This window comes from Orbicella franksi, chromosome 14 (assembly GCF_964199315.1).
Source record: "Orbicella franksi chromosome 14, jaOrbFran1.1, whole genome shotgun sequence".
In the NCBI taxonomy this organism is placed as follows: domain Eukaryota; kingdom Metazoa; phylum Cnidaria; class Anthozoa; order Scleractinia; family Merulinidae; genus Orbicella; species Orbicella franksi.
Genome location: NC_138158.1, coordinates 11,052,753 through 11,074,263, shown reverse-complemented (window position 1 = coordinate 11,074,263; position 21,511 = coordinate 11,052,753). Strand labels below are relative to the sequence as shown.

At 39.9% G+C, this 21,511-nt stretch overlaps 2 protein-coding genes across 5 annotated transcripts in view; both read right to left on the bottom strand.

The window, feature by feature from the left end:
- The window catches only part of LOC145467734 (uncharacterized), a 144,968-nt gene that overhangs the window by 63,307 nt on the left and 60,150 nt on the right, over window positions 1–21,511 (bottom strand). The gene's annotated exons all lie outside the window — the stretch shown is intronic.
- LOC145467531 (uncharacterized) lies at window positions 1,149–13,359 on the bottom strand. 4 transcript variants are annotated; one of them, XM_081451084.1, is made up of 3 exons: window positions 5,881–13,359; window positions 2,333–2,698; window positions 1,149–2,151 (listed from the first exon to the last, which is right to left on the bottom strand). In XM_081451084.1, exon 1 carries the CDS (start codon window positions 12,368–12,370, stop codon window positions 11,213–11,215), a length of 1,158 nt encoding a protein of 385 aa, XP_081307210.1. In that variant the 5' UTR covers window positions 12,371–13,359; the 3' UTR covers window positions 1,149–2,151; window positions 2,333–2,698; window positions 5,881–11,212. The 4 variants fall into 4 exon arrangements, with proteins under 4 accessions (XP_081307210.1, XP_081307209.1, XP_081307208.1 ...); XM_081451083.1 differs by having other exon boundaries at window positions 1,149–2,457; window positions 2,557–2,698; XM_081451082.1 differs by having other exon boundaries at window positions 1,149–2,698; window positions 5,881–6,169; window positions 7,246–13,359.

Below are 21,511 nucleotides of genomic sequence, written 5' to 3'. Positions count from 1 at the left end.
CGATTTCTGTAGCGTTAAATAAATTGCCCTGTTTATTTCAGCTTCGATTCAGCTTGTCTACCATGTCATTTAGGTGTTCCTGAGTGAATTTCCTTGCCAGAACAGGAGTTGTTTGGCTCACCCAAGCCGACCTATCGCGAACTGATAACTAGAATTTAATTCTTTATGACAGGAACATCGCTTTGACAAAGCAAAATTTCCCACGTACTTTTGTAGCTGGCTGGTTTATGCAATTCACGACTTTTCGATATCTAAGTTCAGATCACATAGCCAGAAATTCCGAACCAAAGTGGGTGGTGCTTACTTCTGTTATGCTCCAGTATACATGTCAGCCTGTCAATAAAGCTAGCGTGTGATTGGCCCGTCTGTTAAAGCCGAAGCTGTGGTCAAACCAAAATGGCGTCGCGCGATAGACCGTCTAGAGGCTACTTCTCGGTCTTATATTCGATTTCATCCGCGGACGCCGACTTTGGCCAGCCAAAACTAACCAAGTACAGAAGATCGTCGTATTGGGAAGTTGAAAGGCTCGTCGAAAGACGAGAATGAAATGGAACGGTAAGTGTTTGGTTGTAGTGCCCGTTTTCGCACGTGCTCGCTTGGTTGATATTAACTGAATTTAGTGTTTACCCGAAATCAGCACAAGCCTTTCTTGCCTTTCATTTAATTAGGTAGAATATTTGGTGCAATGGAAAGGCTACTCGCCCTACGAAGCCTCGTAGGAGCCAGAGGAGGGTATCTTACCTCGATGTGTGGAGCTCTTCAACAGGCCAAGCCCGGACGTGGCAATTGTTCAAGAAAATGTTTCTTTTTTTAGGGTGGCCGTCGAACGGCACTTGAAGTCGCGGTCACGTTTGTCTGTAAAGTTGTTTTTTCGGGGGGATGTTTTTCGTTTCTTGTTTACTGGTAAGGGAGTGACGAGGGAGGGATGGACATTTTTTGAGAAAGAAGATTTTAATGCTGTTTATTTTCCTCTTGGGTGGGATTCCTGGGTGGACTCTCATGGTCAAGAAATAAAGGTTTTTTACCCTATGAGGGTTAAAACGTTCATTTCTTGCTCCCCAAAGAAGTATGAAATGGGATGGGTGGGATTCCTGCTTTGTTACCAAGAGCATATCAGGAGAATATTTCTTTTAATTTTACTAAAGTAGCTCTAAATGATTGAATCATGAAGGGCTACTTTAGCAAAATTAAAAATGATAATTGAACTGAGCGGAGTGCAATTTGGTCTGTAATCATACACGTGATTTAAAATATAAAAAAATATTCTCCTGATATGCTCTTTTCATATCAAATAAAAAATTATATGACTTTTGCATGCAGGGCTATTTAAGTCTAAGTGAATGGAAAATATTTTGAGATAGATATGCCAAGTTTAAGTGGTCAGTAAGTACATTCACCTTCAAGTGTGCATTCTTTAATTTTTTTACATTTGCATTCAATGTTGAAATGTCCACTTACTGAGGTAGGTGAAAGGCATGCATACAAAGATAAATGTTCACGCACAAAGCAATGTACCTTTAACAGATTTGAATGTAGACTTACAAAGATTTATGTACACAGCCAACAAAGTTAAAATTTACAGAGTTTAATGGCCACTAATAAAGATGTATGCACAATAACAATGTTACAATTTACAGAGTTGAATGTACACTTACAAAAATGTATGTACACTTAAAAAGTTTATGTGCCTTTTTAATACAGAGTTGAATGAACACTTGTAACAAAGTTGTACATGCTAATATTAAAGTATGTTATTTCTTTCTCTTTTGTTGAGGTTTTCGTTGTTTTTCTTTAGAGTTTTCTGCTTTTTTAGATACATTTTTTTCAGTTGGGGAGACTGCTGATGGAGTCATATTCTTTAAGTAGCCGATTCCCCTCTTTGTTCTCCTTTTTGTTTTGATAAGTTCATCCCAGTATTCCTGGGCCCTTTTTGTGTATTTGCGATGCTGTCCCTCTCCGTGCTTCAGAGCTTCCAATCTATACTCAGTGCGTAGCACCTCAGCTGGATCATCATTGTGGTTGCTCTTCCTCTGTATTAGAAATACATAAAGTTTCAAGTTGTAATGGATTGTTTTGTACCTCTGCTCGAAATAGTTCTGTAGAGAATGGCTCCCATGAAGAAATGTATTTGAAGTACAGATCTGCAAAGTCCTAAAGACAGAACATCGAGACAAGAAAATATTCAGATAAATAAAAACAGCTAATTGCCCAACTTGTCTCTAAATTGGGATGTAATAATTGATAGGGATGAACTGATTACTTGGACTGTGATGTTATCTCAATTGATTACTTTATGAACAGATAAATTGTGTAGAATTTAAACTGTACCTACCTTCCATAATTGAATGACTATTTAGCATGTGGTCTTCTTATTTGCTTGTAAAAATACATCTTTGAATGACTCCTCCAAAGTCTGGCGGCTCTCGCTGCCATTTACAACAGCAACAGTGTGATTTCCTGAAAAAGAAGGTTATAAATTAAAGATATTTATTAAATTGACACCTATTCAAAACAATAATTAATAACCAGTTGCATATGTTTGTGTAGTTAACTAACCTTTTGATGACAAAATATCATCCACCTTCTGAAGGATGGTGAAACTCAGAAGTATGAAATTAGTCATCCTGCTCATACCTGCTCCATCACCACTTAATTTAACTTTTACTGTTTCTCCATCCTTTAATGTTCCTTTGCTTATCTGTAATTAAATTGAACATCTTTCAGTTCCAAGAACTATTTTTATTTGCCTGTCTGATTGATTAAAAGCTCACAATGCAGTTGTTATGTTAATACATATTTCACATTACATGAAATTATTAGACCTTACAAGTACATCAACAAGGATGACATGATACACAACTTACATTTCCAAAAAAAAAAAAAGAAAACTTAAGATATATATATATATCTTAAGTTAAGTTATATTTTAATTTATTTTGCACACTATAGCTACTGAATGAATAGTATAATCTCCAGCCATTAAGTAGTTTATTTTTGTGATCAGTTTTGCTGTTACACTTTAATTTTGTTTTTCTGTTATTTACAAATAAATGTTGGGTCCCTCACTAGACTCTTGCTCAATTCCATAGGGAACCAATGTTATTCGTTGTTATCAATTAAGGCAGGAAATGAGCACGAGTTCTCATCCTCTTCTTGGATTACTGCTCTAGGATAAAGTAAATGTTTCAACCATAAGATTTTCTATTAATGGGTTTATTTATGTGTGTCAATAGCTGGATGGCATTAACACTTGATGAAGCTAGTCCAGTAATGAGTATTTACCATGTCTCTCACTTTGTCAGTGAGCAACTCTTTGAAGGAATACTGAGCTCCAGGTGCCAAACCAGGCGTCGTAGAAATTTTAACTTGCTCAGTTAGATCAGATCGACATTGTTTTATTAAAATAGGATTTAACAGGAAAATCATCAACAGCCATTGACAGCTCATGAACAAATTCATCCCCAACTCCAAATTTATCCATTAAAAAGAGTATGCTCTCCACTGTGTTTTTGTCATCGGGATGAAGTTTTTCATATTTTGATTTTGGGGATGCCACACTACCGTGTTCTTGCTGCAGATTGCTGTAGTTGAGAAGTCTATAGAAAAGCTATCAGTGCTGTTAGGGTCTTTAAGTTTCAAAAGCTGTAAATTCAGGGCAAATATTTAAACAAAACTAAGTGTCTTCTGTGTTCGAGTCTTTAGTTCTTTTAATTTTCTGTTTTTTGCTTGTTTGGTTTTGAGGTCTGGAATTCCAGCTCCTCTGTGACTCCCCAAGCTTTCATTCTGTAATCTGTCAATGTAGTTAGTCACTTGTTGATTTTCATTGTTCAGTTCTCTTGTTCTTTCCTTTTCTTTAGCATAATCTTTTTCAATCTCTGAAAGCATTTCTTCAACTAGTTTCTCCTTTTCTTCCTCAAGATTTTCATATTTTGGTCTCCAGTTACAGATTTCTTCTTCTGCTCTTTCAAGTTTTGACTGAATGGAACGCAGATCTGCTTCCCACTTCTCTACCGAGATCACTTCACTTCTCAAAATAGCCAGCCTACACAATGTTTCCTCATGCTCTTTTCTGTTTTTACAATTTCCTTTTCTGTTCAGGGTCTTATTTGTGATTGAAGCAACAGAACTGCGATTTGAAAGTCGGTGCTCAATTCGATCACTCTCTCGACTGATCTTAAATGCTTGTCCAGGAATGATTCCATTTAACATGTCAATGTATGCAATACCTGGTGTTTCTTTTTTCAATTTGTGTCACTGTATCAGTGAGGCATTCTTAATTGACAGCCAGAACACAACTTCATTACCACCTTCACGTTGTTTTGTCACATATTTTAACTGTGCTTCTGGTGGATTGCAGATAGATACGAGGGGATCACAGACCGGGTAGCAATCAGACATTTTTTCCTTCTTGTTTTGATTTTTTCTTCTTTTTTTTTGCGCGAAAACAAAACAAAAATTCTCAAATTCCCTCCAAAAAAGCCTGTGCCACCAAGCCTCTAGCCTCGTAATCACCCCCTGTAGTTGCCAGCCTTTTATCTGTCGTTGAGCAGTTGGTATCAAAATGGCAATCATTTTTGCACAGCATTTAATGCGAAGAAGAGAGGCAATCAAGACTGTTTTTTTGCGCGCGATCGAAGCAAGATTAGTGTTCATGGATGCATTTATATTTGCTGAAAGAAGGCTAAAAAAGCCGCAATATTTTCAGGCTATACAAAGTCTTAATTGCCGTAAATGTTGAATGACATCTTTGAACTTAAAAAATTTGATTGGGATGGATCAATACCAGTAGAGGATTTCGGCTGAGTCAAGATGTGGAAAGTGACATTTATACAGGTAGGCGCCATTTTGTGTGTTCTAAAGGGCATTTCTTCAAAATGAAACGCTGCAATTAATAACCAAGAAAACTGCAATGAGTGTTTGATTTATCAAAACAAAGTACTTCTGCAATGAAAGTATTGAGGAGTATCATTAAAACTGGCGTTGGGATGGCAGGGATATGTCCATAATACAAATTTTAGAAACTGGTTTTATATAAATCTCCATACTGATCCTTCTATTCTTTTGCAAGTTTAAAATACCGTTAAAATTCTAAGTGTTGTGGTCTATTGCGCACGCGCGGTTTGGAATTTCTGGCTATGTTCAAAATCAAAAGATTTTTTTTTCATAAACCGTAACCGCCTACAACTTCCAGGTCTGATTGAATCACGTATTGATATAAAAAACACAAAGGTTCATTATCGTTTCCATTCATTATCAGTGACCTATTCAAAATCAAAAGAGTTTCTATTGAATGCTCATACCCTCCTTGAAATTCCAGGTTGTCATTAAATCATGTAGTGGTATTGAAAAGCACAAAGGCTTATCCTTTCCATTCAATTTCAGTGACCTAATTCAAAATCAAAATAATTTCTTTTCAAAGCCCTTGGCTGTCTTCAAATTTCAGGTCTGATTAAATCATGTAAGTTAAGTATGAAGTTATCTTTTCCATTCAATTTCAACGACCCATTTCAAAATAACGGTACAGATTTGTGTTCGCCCGACATGTACTCCAATTTCAAGTTATATTTATTAACTCTTGAAAATTGTTGTCTTGGTCCGCGTTCTCAATAGAATGGACAGCCGCCAAGAGTGGTTCATCAATCAAATTCATTGCTGGTTTTGAGGACGCTGTCAAACTGAATTTTATGATGCTGCAGTTTTGATAATCGATGATTGATTTTGTGAATAATAAGTGCGCGTCTCCATGTGCTCGAGCACAAAATTAAAAGAACTGGGGAAAGCACATTGGACCATTGACTTTTATTAATGTGGTGGCTCCTAAAAGAGCCGTTTGGTTCTTAACTACATAAAGTATGTAGGATTTTAAAAAGGTCGCCATACCTTGCTTTCTCTGCTTCAAGAAGACGTGATAAGCTTGGGAGAACGGATACGCCGTAATGACGTGGAATTTGTCGCCGTATGATTCCTTCCATGAGAAATAAACGCAAATCTCGTCCGTGGGATAACCCCACAGACAGACTCTGATGACTTTCTTCATTTTGAAGACGTACATGTAATAGTGGCTATGACCCGTCTTGTAACCTTCTTTGATGATTTCACAATCGTCACTATCGACGAAAGTTTTCCTCACCAGAAAGGCCACAGTTGATGTTAAATTAAGGTAATTCCTCTGAAATAAAAGTGACAATAGATTTTTGTTCAAACTTTGTCCACTGAATATTTGTCATATGATAACTTCAATTTTGAAATAAAAAAGGGGGGGTGCCCATGCTCATTAGGAGCAGTGAGACATTGAAAATGCCCCATTTTGGCATTATTTAATGCTTATTATAAAAACGCATTCTCAGAAATTGTAAAATCTTTGTGAGCCCAGACTCATAACAAAACGCATTAAACTACAGTCAATACATTGTGTCGCACACAAATAAACATTTTAAGTTTGATTCAGACAGAAAGCTAAATCGTTGATTAAAAATTTGAACCAAACTTCTTGACGTGGTTACCGACTGCAAAATAGAAAAGACCACCGTGTATCTGCTATTTTTCTTATTTATTCAATTTTCAGCAACAGAAATTAGATCAGTCTTTCCTCATGCAAAGCTTATGATTAGTTGATTACAATGGCTGGAAAAAAAATTGGGGTGCCCATGCTCATTGGTGAGCTAGAGCCATTTTTCAACTGAAAGAGCTCAATATCAAGGCAAATCCGTCATGTTTTCAATATGCGCGCGCACGAGCGCGTGCTTATGATGTCATAAATTATGCGCAGTAAGGATGCGCAATGCAAATGTGAGGAATGACCTTAAAGGTCCGCAGGAATTTGGACGCTGCGCATCGCCAGAAATCGGTGACATTTGAACCTGCGAATGTAAAATCCAGCGGTATCTGTAACCTTGCAGCGAAGAAATCGAACGCCAAATGTACAAAGAAAATGTATGAAGAATGAGATATTTAATGGAATATTTCTTGAAGAATTAGCAAATGTGAACATGTGCATGTCAGACACGATAGACTGGTCTATCACAAAACACATCCTGCACAAATGAAAGAGGAGACTTACAATTTTATGTTTCCTTTCGAAGGTTTTCTGCGAGATGTTTTCACTCGAAAAATAACAAGGCGTGGAGGGAGAATTACCGACAGAATCAAAACTCATAGTTTATAACCAACGATAATCGTCAAACCGAATGCCATCGTAGAAATGTGTATACAGGAATGAAAAATATGTATGTTAAAATAACTCACCTTGGGTCTCACAGCTCCATACGACTAATTTCGATGTTTCCTTTTTACTTTTGAAAACCACGAAGAAAATGCCTTCGGTGAACATCGCATGGCAATCCACGGTAAAATCCCAAAATTTGCTATCTTTGAAGTACGATATTTCGGCCGTCTATGCCCCAATTTTGCTCCAAAAGACATCACTTGAAAGATATTTTTCTCTACGTTTACGTTAATACGATATTTGAGATCAGTGGTTTAACCCCTAAATACAAATTTTCTTTGTGTATGCTTAACTTTTGCTTCTCATCGGCCGTATATGAGCCCATAGTCATAGTTTTTTCCCAGCGGTTTTTACCATTTTGTTCTGCGGGAATTTTGATTTTTTCGAGGGAAATTGTTCCTTCTCTTTGTGTATTGCCATGTCTGAAAATTATACGTGGCGAGAAGAGTTGAAAGCGAATTTTCAACTAAACATTTTGGAAAATACGTCGTCCATGCACTATATTTTAAAACAGAGAGCCGGAACGTGCCTAGGTTCAAAAATACCGCACAAGGCATTGTTGAAATGGAGAGAGCTAAAGCAAGTAATAGTGAACATTTCTTACCTGGAGCTCTTGCAAGTGACTGCATCAAATTTATTTTCGACCGCCGAATGCTTTCTTTTCGCGACGGCCATTTTGTTTATTTTTTAACAAATTGCCGCTGTTAAATCCGCGAGCTCAAATGTCTCGAATTTCTGGCGATGAGTTCCTTGTCCAAATCCACGTGCCTTTCATTGATGTGCTCAGCATGGTCGTGGGACGGCATAACGTAATCGTTTTCAAAACTGACCGCCATTTTTCCACGACTGAGAATATTTTTTCTCTACTATGCCTGATCTTTTACGAGCACATCAACCTTTGTCAAGGACGCCGTCAAACTGGTTTGATAGCGTCCTGTGTTTTCCCGCCTTTACTATTCTGACCAACCATAGGATTTTGTGACCAAATAAGGAAATCAACCTTTGTGAAGGACGCCGTCAAACTGGTTTGACAGCGTCCTGTGTTTTCCCACCTTTACTATTTAACCATTAACTTCAATATCAAATGTTTCCCTAAAATTACAGGACAGAGGCGTGTGCAACTCCCTAGTGGATTGCGCTCCTTATGAATGAAACTATTTACAAAAGTGTTTACAAATGGCACAACAGTTCAATCATGTCCACATCCTCGTTTGTTATTCTTTCATAACCATAGGGATATGTTTTGAAGGTGCAGGGATCTATCACCCGTTTTTCGTACACAAGCTGGTACTTTTTCGTCTGAGAGACTGTAGTCAGTGAGTACTCTTTGGAGTTTCGAACGATGTGATAAGGCTTGTAAATATCAGTTTGTCGCGTTTTCTCGAGAGGGCATTGAATTTCGTCTAAAACATTTTGCCGCAACACTTGATAATTTAACTGCTTGCTACCTTCACTGTTAAAGAGATTCCCCTCACTTTGCATTCTTCTTTTTCTTTCTTCGTGAGGTAGCCATAATTTTTCGGTCCCGCGGACGCAAATTCAGTGATGAAGTCGTCTTCTCCCAACTCGTCCTTGAAATCACCGAGAAAGTCGTCAAGGGGAGGATTGTTTTCATGGAGTAAACTGGAAAAAATAACGCTGTCGGTGTCTGTGTACTGTACTCGTTCTTGTAGCATGTCCAGAGCTGCATACAAACGAAGTCGAGCCCAACATGTCGTGAAACAAGCGATGAAAATGTTGAGGTTTGGTGAGACAGGTTCGTCATTCGATTTCAGTTTATAGTGAACTTCAACGATGTCTTCAGACAATACACTCACCTAGCAAATGTCATTTGCATCACTTTCATGGAATGCACTGAACCTCATAGGATCCCCGAACTCTTTGATTTGAGTTTTGTTGGTGCGCTGGCCAAACTTCCCCCACATGGAATTTAACATCATTTTTGCAAGGCTACGTTTGCCGGGATTCTTTTCAATGTTGTTGCGGTTGAGTTCGATGCCCTCTTTCGCTTTGTAGGATCTCAGATGTTCTTGCTGTTTGACGGGATCATTGCCTACATGAGCTGGTCACCCGCTTGCCTCCTCTTTAATCTTTAACCATGTATTCACATAGCCTTTAAATAGACCTTTCCTCGTTTCAGAAAAATGCCACACTTCGTGAATGTAAGTTATTTTGTAGCCCTTCTCAACGGCTTTGTTCAGTTCGGGGGTACACCATGTACCTGTAATTTGTCTTTCACTGTCGCTGTGACTGCAAACCCAGGACCGTTGTAGCATTGGTTTTCCATCTCTTCTTGTACACAGGCTCTACATAGCGGGAATGTCAGTTTACCATTTTCACGCAGCGGAAGTACTGGATGAAACAGTTTTTCTGGAGGTAAGATTGTGACCTTGGCAATCCCGAAGTAATTTTGGATGTCTGTGTTTTCCGGCTGAAATATAACTTCAGGGTGGCCGACAGGATACTCAGCATTCTTATTGATGAACGGATAGAGAGATGCTAAATCATAGTAATGAATCTTCTCTCCTGAGGCGATGTCAGCCAGATGATAAAATTTGACAGCGTTTGCTCGTCCGCCGCAGAAGGCATCACGGGGATTTAGTGGCTCCACCAAATCGAGGCTGGTTACAAAGTTCCTGACGTCCTGCCTTTCTTCTTTCATTTTCCGCCAATCACACTCCCACATTTCGATGACGTTGTAATCTTTGTCACGCAAGAATTGTAGTTTTTCCTGGGTGCATAGATACACGTCGGCAGTGCAGCGGTACTCTAATCTAAGGTGTGTTTTGGATCTGTTGGGATAGCATTTACGACAGCCATGCCAAAAGCAACCTTGAAATTCGTAGACGGTGTTGGTAGTTGCATCGTAGCCGTCCGCGGTGTAGCGACTGTTGGGGATACGGTATTCCCCATCATTTCCAACATGTTGAATTCTCCCACTGATCTGACTTTGTTGCCACAGTAGATATTCCATGGCAACTTTCGACTGATTTGTTTTTAGTCGCCAACCGTGGAGAGGCTCGGAAGCAATTGTGTTGGCTTCCATTCGGTTTTGTCGCAGGTCTCGATTGCATGCCGAAGCTATAGTAATATGATTGAAGGGGTCAAACTTTGTCTCTTTTTCAAAAAGCCGTTTGAAAGTAAGGCATCCCTCCTTCAGTAATTTCACGTCCGACTCGCAATCATTCCAGCAATTCTTTCTGGAAATCGAACACTACATTCTCAGCTCTTTCTTTATCATGCCATTTCTCGAAGTCTTTACGGCCGTTGACAGACATTGATTCAGGCATGTAAAATTCTTTCTCGAGAATTGATCCCACGTAGTCTTGATTTTCAGGCGTGTTAAACAGGTGAGGAAAATAGCCCTTCTTTAACTCTGTCAATCCGAATGGTTTTGGAAATGCAGAAAGCGGCATTTAAAAAAATGACAGAGAGTCAATAAAGTTAATATTGTCAAAGGTTAATTGGAAAAGTTTAGCTCCATTTCTGATTTGATTGAGGACCCTGTGTTGACGATGATATTCCTCCACGACGAAATAGGAGTCGTAGCCAGAAAAGTTATGGGCCAAAACAGTTACATTGCGCGTGTCTTCTCCAGTTAACGTATCCAGCCATTCCAGGAAATCGCGAATGCAATCTTCACCTTTGAAGTGGAGTGGACAATTATCATCCTCAGTTGCCGCTATTAAAAGATTAGGGATGTGTTTGCCAGTGTCTTGCATCGCCTCAATATCGAAGAAAACGAGAATGGGAGGCTTTTCATTTTCATCATCATCATCATCATCATCATCATCATCATCATCATTACCATTATCCTCTGCTTCGGCTTCGGTTAGTCGCTTGCGTTTTTTCTTTTTCTTTCTCTTCTTCTTTTTTTCTTTTTTCTCTTCGGTTAGCTCTTCCGGTGTTTTAGGTATCTGAATAAAACATCGGTGGCTTGCGGCCTCTATGTACTCGTGGCAAGAGGGACAGTCTATGTAACCGCATTCATGTTCTTGTTGCTTCGAGACCCACCAACAACTTTTTACAGTTACGACATTTGCGGCGTTGACTGCAAACACTGATGTTTTTGGCGTCAGCGGTTTTTCCCTTGTAGGATTTCGTCAGATGATTTTGAAAACAAACATCACCATAAAACATCCCCTTACAGGATCCGCAGAGTGTAGCTGGTGGTTGATTACGACACCTGGCCTCTGTAAAGTCCTCACATCCCGTTTGTAAGCAGGAAGAACAATGATCAGGGTTGTTTTCACAGGCATGTTGACCTTCGTTATTGTAGGGTTTGAGACACCTAGCGCAGAAATAACTGTTACCAAAGAACCCAGGTAATGTAGTGATCACATTGTAGTGTTCATTATCATACAACAGTACCAATTGTTTTTCCTGAGGCTTTCCAAAAGAAGTCACGCTATAACCTCGGGTAGCGTCCACAAGTAAGAGCTGATAATTGTTCAAGGACGGCGTCAATGCAAATCTAGTGAGTTCCTCGTAACCGCATTTTCCCATTTCTACATTAGCTTCTATATGCAGCTTGATTGCTTCATCTCTCTGGATAGAGACACCTCTTCTAAAGCTGTTCCATTTAGGGTGATCATCCACTCTACCTTTAGCTGTCACAACGGCGCGGGCGCAGCATAGTTCATCTTTATTATCGATACTGATGACAGAACCTTTCAAACGTTTGAAAGTTTCTGGATTAGAATGTCCAGGTTTCAATTTTCGTTTCTGACCGCTACCGCGAGGAGATGTACGAACGTGTGTAAAAGATAATTGAAACGAATCATTCATTTCAAAGTTCTCGTTTGAGTTTAACACCTGTGACATTTGCTGCAGCAGACTGTCGACACGATCGCTACCATTTAACCATTCCCCCGCCGGTAACCCTCGATAAGCATAGCTGTTGACTAAGCGATTGCTGGCTAAATTGAAGTAGACACGATCAGCGGCTGGTATCCTGTCTCGGAGAATCAAATTTCGGATTGTTCTGTGTAATCCATCAGCAATTGCTGCTGCCAAGTTTTGTTGAGGTATAAATTGTCCCACCTGACGAATGTTGGAGGTGTAGTGACGCTCTCTAACGCCCATTTTTTTTTCGCTGTGACTATCTACGTACGGGTTGAGTACAAATTTCCTCGGGTAAAACATAGTCCAGAAATATGCGAAAATAGACTCGATTAAGTTCTGTATCAGCGTCACAAATTGTTAATGTTATCATAACATTAATTTGTGCGAATGGTGAATGGTCAGACCATATAAGATTCTCTCCATCAGAAATCGAACATGTTCTGCAGGAAGCGGGTAGGCAAATTCGAACTGAAAAGGAAAAAATCGTACGATTAATGTTTGGTATTCGTAAGCACGTAGCAAAAATGTGTATGTGGAATCCTTTTGACTTTGTGCCACGCGCACAAAACTAGCGTCGGTTTATCACTCACTCACTGGACGCACGTGGTAGTCAAGTCAACCTTGAAACTGACATGTATATATATAAAAAGTCAAACTTACCGCGTTAATTCGTTGTTCGAGTCCTTCCCTATCTTGTATCGCTTCTTGAAGAGCGTTTATTGCTCGCTGTCGCGGTGAAACCTCTCTGTTACGAGGTTCAGTAAGTTCTACAGCTGGGAGTTCGTTACCTAGTTTTCTTCGGCAGTGGGGACACAGAGGCGAGTTTCTTTCCCATTCCCTTTGACAACTTCGGTGGGCGAACTTCTTACAGCATGGGAAGCGTAGGACATTTCCTCCGATAATATTGAAACCATGGTTCTCATCAGTCAAACAGAATACACAGTGTTTGTCGCGGGCAGTTTCGGGCACTATTTCTGCATCCAAACCACGTAGCCTTCGGGATTGACGTTGCGCCATGTTTTTGCAATGAAAACTGTAAAATACTCTGGAGTCGATTTCACTCGATTTGCGTGAAGTAATATTAGCTAGCGCGACGCTTATTTCAAAGTGACGGATTTTTTTTTTTTTCAAAAGGACGGGTTTTTCAAAGGCACGTTATTTCAAAGACTACCCCGCCGTTCATTCCGCCATAATGCACTAATCTGATTGGTTCGGCAAAGCGTCGACGGTTCATGCCACCATAATACACTTATCTGATTGGTTCGGCAGAGCGTCGCACTATTCTGATTGGCTCGCTAAACATAGATGGTACATGCCACTCAACTTAGGTGTTCTCATAAAAGATCAGGCATAGTAGAGAAAAAATATTCTCATTCTCACTCGTGGAAAAATGGCGGTCAGTTTTAAAAACGATTACGTTATGCTGTCTCACGACCATGCTGAGCACATCAATGAAAGGCACGTGGATTTGGACAAGGAACTCGCAGCGTCCAAATTCCTGCGGACCTTTAATTTAAAGTCAGCTGTGGCCTTTCTGGCAAGGAAAACTTTCGTCGATAGTGACGATTATGAAATCGTCGAAGGTTACAAGACGGGTCATGGCCACTATTACATGTACGTCTTCAAAATAAAGAAAGTCATCGGAGTCTGTCCGTGGGGTTATTCCACAGACGAGATTTGCGTTTATTTCTCATGGAAGGAATCGTACGGTCAACACGGAAACGAGATTAATGACGCCAAAGGGGGTGGGGCTTCTGGTTACCATGGATACGTCAAACTCGAGAAAACAATAGAACTCCTTTCCATAACAATACCTTTTCATTTGCATCACAATACCTGTCAAATCTGTACTGGACTAGCCCATACCACTACTGACATAACTTAGTTCGACACTATCTTACTTCACTAGCTCAAACTGGAGCAGCTTACGACGTAAACACTGAAGTAAAATTCCAACAGACATAAACGTATTGAGTTGTGGGCCAAAAGCATCATAGATTTCGGGAATTTCGGAAACCATCAGTTTCCCCGCGCTACATCCGCAAAAATCTTCGCAGCATGTACGTGCGTGTACCGCACATGATGGCGCAATTTGTTCTAAAAATAGAAAATTGTCCCGTATCATAGGGACAGCCCCAATACTAGAAATGGCGCGCGCTTACGGTCTCCGTCCCCGTGTCATCTTAATTTGCTATGCAGAATTGAATGTAGATAGCTATGGAGTCAGCTACAATAGAGCGGTATCATTGTCACGCAAAAATAAAAAATAAAAAAAAAATGGAATCAAAAACCATTCAGTGGATAAAGTCAAGAAATATATGTTATTTGCCGGCTGGGAGGTCCATATGTTGAAAAACTGTGACCGACGTCTTGAAAATGCTTCCCGAGGCCGCAGGCCGAGGGTAGCATTTCAAGCCCGAGGTCACAGTTTTTCACAATACGGACCGACCCTAAGCCGGTAAATAACATGTTTATTTTTTTCCTGCAGTAAATTGGTTTTACAGATTTTACGCAGAGTTTAGGCAGCTCTTGTCATTGAATCGGCTTGCGCGCCGTCTACGATTCGTAAAAAATCTTAACCACGAGCGAGTAACTCAGATAGTAGACAAAGACAGATGTATTAAAAGAACAGATTTTTTTCAAACTACTTTATGTTAGTTGCATTTATTTCAACAGTGAAGTTCTGCAAAATTGGTTTTGCGGTTTGAAATTTCGTGGGAAGTTTGAAGTTTTACCACAAAAACAATTCCTGTCAGTCGTTACTTTTCAAATCACTTGAAATCAGACTTTTCTACCGTAAATTGAATAGCAGAAAGCGAGGAAATTTGTGAAGTGTATTCCACAGAAATTCTCCTAAATACAGCAACGATCAGAGAGGTAAACTCGACTGAAATTGACTCAAATTTTACGGCCAGAGAAACACAGGATTACCCGCCATTACAGCGCCAAGCTACAAACATTAACAACCAAGCAAACTCTCACAACTTCAAAACACTCAATTGAATTTACTTACAGTGACTTTCCTTGCTTAATCATCGATGGATGTGTAAAAAAGGCAAAAGATTGACGATTACAGCTAAGCTTTAGGAGCGAAATTTAGGCAGCGGGAAAAAAATTCGGCCCGTGGGCCGTATCGTAAAAAGCTGGACCGGTCACGTGGTTATGATTAGCCAGTGAAATTCGAGGATTTGGGATTCCGGCCCGCTCAGATGCTTGAGAAAAAAATAAATTGTGATATTATAGAAGATAAATACAGACGACAGTTCTCCAAGTTTAAGATGTGTGCGTTGTGCCAAAGTTGAGATATCCGTCAAAATGTTTCGAACAAATTTACAGAGCCTAGTACGGAGCCGCCATGTTGGTGTTCTTCGGGCTGTGGTACACCAATATGGCTGCCGGAAACTAGTGTCAAAATCTGGAACTTACTTTGGTTATCTAGGACACTGATTTTCTGCACTGAACAAACAAACATTTAAATAAGCACTTTTCCAAATACTATAACGTCTTTAAAAATTATGGCTAAAAATCACGAGATAAATACATATTTTTCGACAAACGCGATCGTTGCTTTACGTCACGCAGCGCCATAACTCTGAAATTCAAAATGCACTGATTTCCAAACATTTCCCCAAAATGCCGTTCGCAGAACTGTGATCTTCGATTTCTAACTGTTGATAACTTTTTACAAAAAAGAGCGTGCTGCTTTGTATTTGACTGCCTTAATGGAACTGCATGCTTTCCACTTAAAGACTATTTTCACCGATTACATCATAACGCTTTAAACACTCGCAACAATGGGAAAACTGCAAAACTACCAAAAGTCAGACTGGATTTTGCGCGCCGTAGCTTTTATTTTTTAGGTGCCTCGATTTTTAATTTATTGCCTTTAAGTTTAAGAAACATTAATTCTAGAGTTTTATTTAGGAAAGCCTTAGACGATTATTACTTGTAATTTCTATTGTATTTTTAACGGTTTTTAATATGTATCTTATTTTATATATCTTAATAATTCTTGTTTATTAGTTTTTTTAATTCTTAGCAGGACCCCGTTGATAACAGTATTATGTACTGAACGGTTATCCTGAGGAAATATTCGATTATTATTATTCGATTATTATTTATTAAGGACGCTACTGAGCTGGAAAGTTTTAAACAGATTTAGATTTAGTACCTCTTATCACTTATCGTACCTCTTATGCATGATGAGGATAAAAACTTTCGGGGCTCTTTAATTTTGGATTATAGTTAGACGTGTGCAAGTTATTAATACTAGTGTACTTGTGTAATTACTTCATGATAGCTCGCTGTAATCCTTTATATCAGGCCTGGAATTTGAAGGCGGTTACGGTTTATGAAAAGAAGTTCTTTTGATTTTGAATAGCTCGCTGTGATCCTTTACATCAGGCCTGGAATTTGAAGGCGGTTACGGTTTTTGAAAAGAAGTTCTTTTGATTTTGAATAGCTCGCTGTAATCCTTTATATCGCGCCTGGAATTTGAAGGCGGTTACGGGTTTTGAAAAGAAGTTCTTTTGATTTTGAATAGCTCGCTGTAATCCTTTATATCAGGCCTGGAATTTGAAGGCGGTTACGGGTTTTGAAAAGAAGTTCTTTTGATTTTGAATAGCTCGCTGTAATCCTTTATATCGGGCCTGGAATTTGAAGGCGGTTACGGGTTTTGAAAAGAAGTTCTTTTGATTTTGAATAACTCGCTGACGGACTTGGAAACATTCTACCAGTATAACACAAGTAACACTGGACGGATTTAGGATAAGCAAAGCTATAGCGTTCGCTCGATCGTATTTTATAGACCTTAAAGTTGCAATGGAACCGTTACTCCTAAATTTAAGTTTAGCGCGCGATGCAAATAATTTGTCCCATTGGCCGCGGGGATAACGAAATTTGCATACGAGTTGAAAACTTAACGCAAGAATGTGACAATGGACTATTATCTTAAACGTTGAATGATTAGACTCTGTTAGCTTAACTGAATAGGCTATTATCTTTTAAGGCGAATTGAACGGACGCTTAAAGACTAATGAAGGCATTTGTTTTCATGCGAGTTGTGTAATTGTTATTCATTTACAGGAAAATTAAATTAACAAACTAAGTAAACTTTTCGGGTGGTCTGCGTGTGTGAATGTAATTATGATAGATCAATAACGTCATATGTTACTTGATTGGTGGTTGAAAATATGATGTCATTTTTTGTGCAATATGATTGGATGTTGGAAATGTGCTGCCATTTCCTGTAATATGATTAGTTAACGACACCAATAAAGTTGGGACTCGCTAGATAGAAATCATTTGCAGATGGTGGACTGTTGACTAAACTTTTGTTTCTCTGGATAAGATTTTCGCCCCATGTCAAGCCACTTTGAGGATATAAGCGATGAGGAATTGTTGGAGGCCATTATTGTTATTGAGAATGGACCAGAAAACAGTTATTTCCAACAGGTAAATTAAATATGTTGTAACAAAAATACATTTTCTGTACTTAATGTGTGATGAACCGGGTTATTTATTTTATTTTATATTTTCTCTTAGATTCTTGACGACTCTATCGATACGATTTTGTCAAATGTCGCCGAGGCTACAGAACGTCAACTCACTAATCAAGAACAAATGGGGGGAAGTCTTGCTACCACAGAAGCTGGACGCTTCGAATTTGTACTCAACCCGTACGTAGATAGTCACAGCAAAAAAATGGGCGTTAGAGAGCGTCACTACACCTCCAACATTCGTCAGGTGGGACAATTTATACCTCAACAAAACTTGGCAGCAGCAATTGCTGATGGATTACATAGAACAATCCAAAATTTGATTCTCCGAGACAGGATACCAGCCGCTGATCGTGTCTACTTCAATTTAGCCAGCAATCGCTTAGTCAACAGCTATGCTTATCGAGGGTTACCGGCGGGGGAATGGTTAAATGGTAGCGATCGTGTCGACAGTCTGCTGCAGCAAATGTCACAGGTGTTAAACTCAAACGAGAACTTTGAAATGAATGATTCGTTTCAATTATCTTTTACACACGTTCGTACATCTCCTCGCGGTAGCGGTCAGAAACGAAAATTGAAACCTGGACATTCTAATCCAGAAACTTTCAAACGTTTGAAAGGTTCTGTCATCAGTATCGATAATAAAGATGAACTATGCTGCGCCCGCGCCGTTGTGACAGCTAAAGCTAGAGTGGATGATCACCCTAAATGGAACAGCTTCAGAAGAGGTGTCTCTATCCAGAGAGATGAAGCAATCAAGCTGCAGATAGAAGCTAATGTAGAAATGGGAAAATGCGGTTACGAGGAACTCACTAGATTTGCATTGACGCCGTCCTTGAACAATTATCAGCTCTTACTTGTGGACGCTACCCGAGGTTATAGCGTGACTTCTTTTGGAAAGCCTCAGGAAAAACAATTGGTACTGTTGTATGATAATGAACACTACAATGTGATCACTACATTACCTGGGTTCTTTGGTAACAGTTATTTCTGCGCTAGGTGTCTCAAACCCTACAATAACGAAGGTCAACATGCCTGTGAAAACAACCCTGATCATTGTTCTTCCTGCTTACAAACGGGATGTGAGGACTTTACAGAGGCCAGGTGTCGTAATCAACCACCAGCTACACTCTGCGGATCCTGTAAGGGGATGTTTTATGGTGATGTTTGTTTTCAAAATCATCTGACGAAATCCTACAAGGGAAAAACCGCTGACGCCAAAAACATCAGTGTTTGCAGTCAACGCCGCAAATGTCGTAACTGTAAAAAGTTGTTGGTGGGTCTCGAAGCAACAAGAACATGAATGCGGTTACATAGACTGTCCTTCTTGCCACGAATACATAGAGGCCCCAAGCCACCGATGCTTTATTCAGGTACCTAAAACACCGGAAGAGCTAACCGAAGAGAAAAAAGAAAAAAAGAAGAAGAGAAAGAAAAAGAAAAAACGCAAGCGACTAACCGAAGCCGAAGCAGAGGATAATGGTAATGATGATGATGATGATGATGATGATGATGATGATGAAAATGAAAAGCCTCCCATTCTCGTTTTCTTCGATATTGAGGCGATGCAAGACACTGGCAAACACATCCCTAATCTTTTAATAGCGGCAACTGAGGATGATAATTGTCCACTCCACTTCAAAGGTGAAGATTGCATTCGCGATTTCCTGGAATGGCTGGATACGTTAACTGGAGAAGACACGCGCAATGTAACTGTTTTGGCCCATAACTTTTCTGGCTACGACTCCTATTTCGTCGTGGAGGAATATCATCGTCAACACAGGGTCCTCAATCAAATCAGAAATGGAGCTAAACTTTTCCAATTAACCTTTGACAATATTAACTTTATTGACTCTCTGTCATTTTTTTAAATGCCGCTTTCTGCATTTCCAAAACCATTCGGATTGACAGAGTTAAAGAAGGGCTATTTTCTTCACCTGTTTAACACGCCTGAAAATCAAGACTACGTGGGACCAATTCCCGAGAAAGAATTTTACATGCCTGGATCAATGTCTGTCAACGGCCGTAAAGACTTCGAGAAATGGCATGATAAAGAAAGAGCTGAGAATGTAGTGTTCGATTTCCTTAAAGAATTGCTGGAATATTGCGAGTCGGACGTGAAATTACTGAAGGAGGGATGCCTTACTTTCAAACGGCTTTTTGAAAAAGAGACAAAGTTTGACCCCTTCAATCATATTACTATAGCTTCGGCATGCAATCGAGACCTGCGACAAAACCGAATGGAAGCCAACACAATTGCTTCCGAGCCTCTCCACGGTTGGCGACTAAAAACAAATCAGTCGAAAGTTGCCATGGAATATCTACTGTGGCAACAAAGTCAGATCAGTGGGAGAATTCAACATGTTGGAAATGATGGGGAATACCGTATCCCCAACAGTCGCTACACCGTGGACGGCTACGATGCAACTACCAACACCGTCTACGAATTTCAAGGTTGCTTTTGGCATGGCTGTCGTAAATGCTATCCCAACAGATCCGAAACACACCTTAGATTAGAGTACCGCTGCACTGCCGACGTGTATCTATGCACCCAGGAAAAACTACAATTCTTGCGTGACAAAGATTACAACGTCATCGAAATGTGGGAGTGTGATTGGCGGAAAATGAAAGAAGGAAGGCAGGACGTCAGAAACTTTGTAACCAACCTCGATTTGGTGGAGCCACTAAATCCCCGTGATGCCTTCTGCGGCGGACGAACAAACGCTGTCAAACTTTTTCATCCGGCTGACATCGCTTCAGGGGAGAAGATTCATTACTATGATTTTACATCTCTCCATCCGTTCATCAATAAGAATGCTGAGTATCCTGTCGGCCACCCTGAGATTATATTTCAGCCGGAAAACACAGACATCCAAAATTACTTCGGGATTGCCAAGGTCACAATCTTACCTCCAGAAAAACTGTTTCATCCAGTACTTCCGCTGCGTGAAAATGGTAAACTGACATTCCCGCTATGTAGAGCCTGTGTACAAGAAGAGATGGAAAAACCAATGCTACAACGGTCCTGGGTTTGCAGTCACAGCGACAGTGAAAGACAAATTACAGGTACATGGTGTACCCGCGAACTGAACAAAGCCGTTGAGAAGGGCTACAGAATAACTTACATTCACGAAGTGTGGCATTTTTCTGAAACGTGGAAAGGTCTATTTAAAGACTATGTGAATACATGGTTAAAGATTAAAGAGGAGGCTAGCGGCTGGCCAGCTCATGTAGACAATGATCCCGTCAAACAGCAAGAACATCTGAGATCCTACAAAGCGAAAGAGGGCATCGAACTCAACCGCAACAACATTGAAAACAATCCCGGCAAACGTAGCCTTGCAAAAATGATGTTAAATTCCATCTGGGGCAAGTTTAGCCAGCGCACCAACAAAACTCAAATCAAAGAGTTCGGGGATCCTATGAGGCTCAGTGCATTCCATGAAACTGATGCAAATGACACGATTTGCTACGTGAGTGTATTGCCTGAAGACTGAAATCGAATGACGAACCTGTCTCACCAAACCTCAACATTTTCATCGCTTGTTTCACATGTTGGGCTCGACTTCGTTTGTATGCAGCTCTGGACATGCTACAAGAACGAGTACAGTACACAGACACCGACAGCGTTATTTTTTCTAGTTTACCCCAGGAAAACAATCCTCCCCTTGACGACTTTCTCGTTGATCTCAAGGACGACTTGGGAGAAGACGACTTCATCACTGAATTTGCGTCCGCGGGACCGAAAAATTATGGCTACCTCACGAAGAAAGAAAAAGAAGAATGCAAAGTGAGGGGAATCTCTTTAAACAGTGAAGGTAGCAAGCAGTTAAATTATCAAGTGTTGCGGCAAAATGTTTTAGACGAAATTCAATGCCCTCTCGAGAAAACGCGACAAACTGATATTTACAAGCCTTATCACATCGTTCGAAACTCCAAAGAG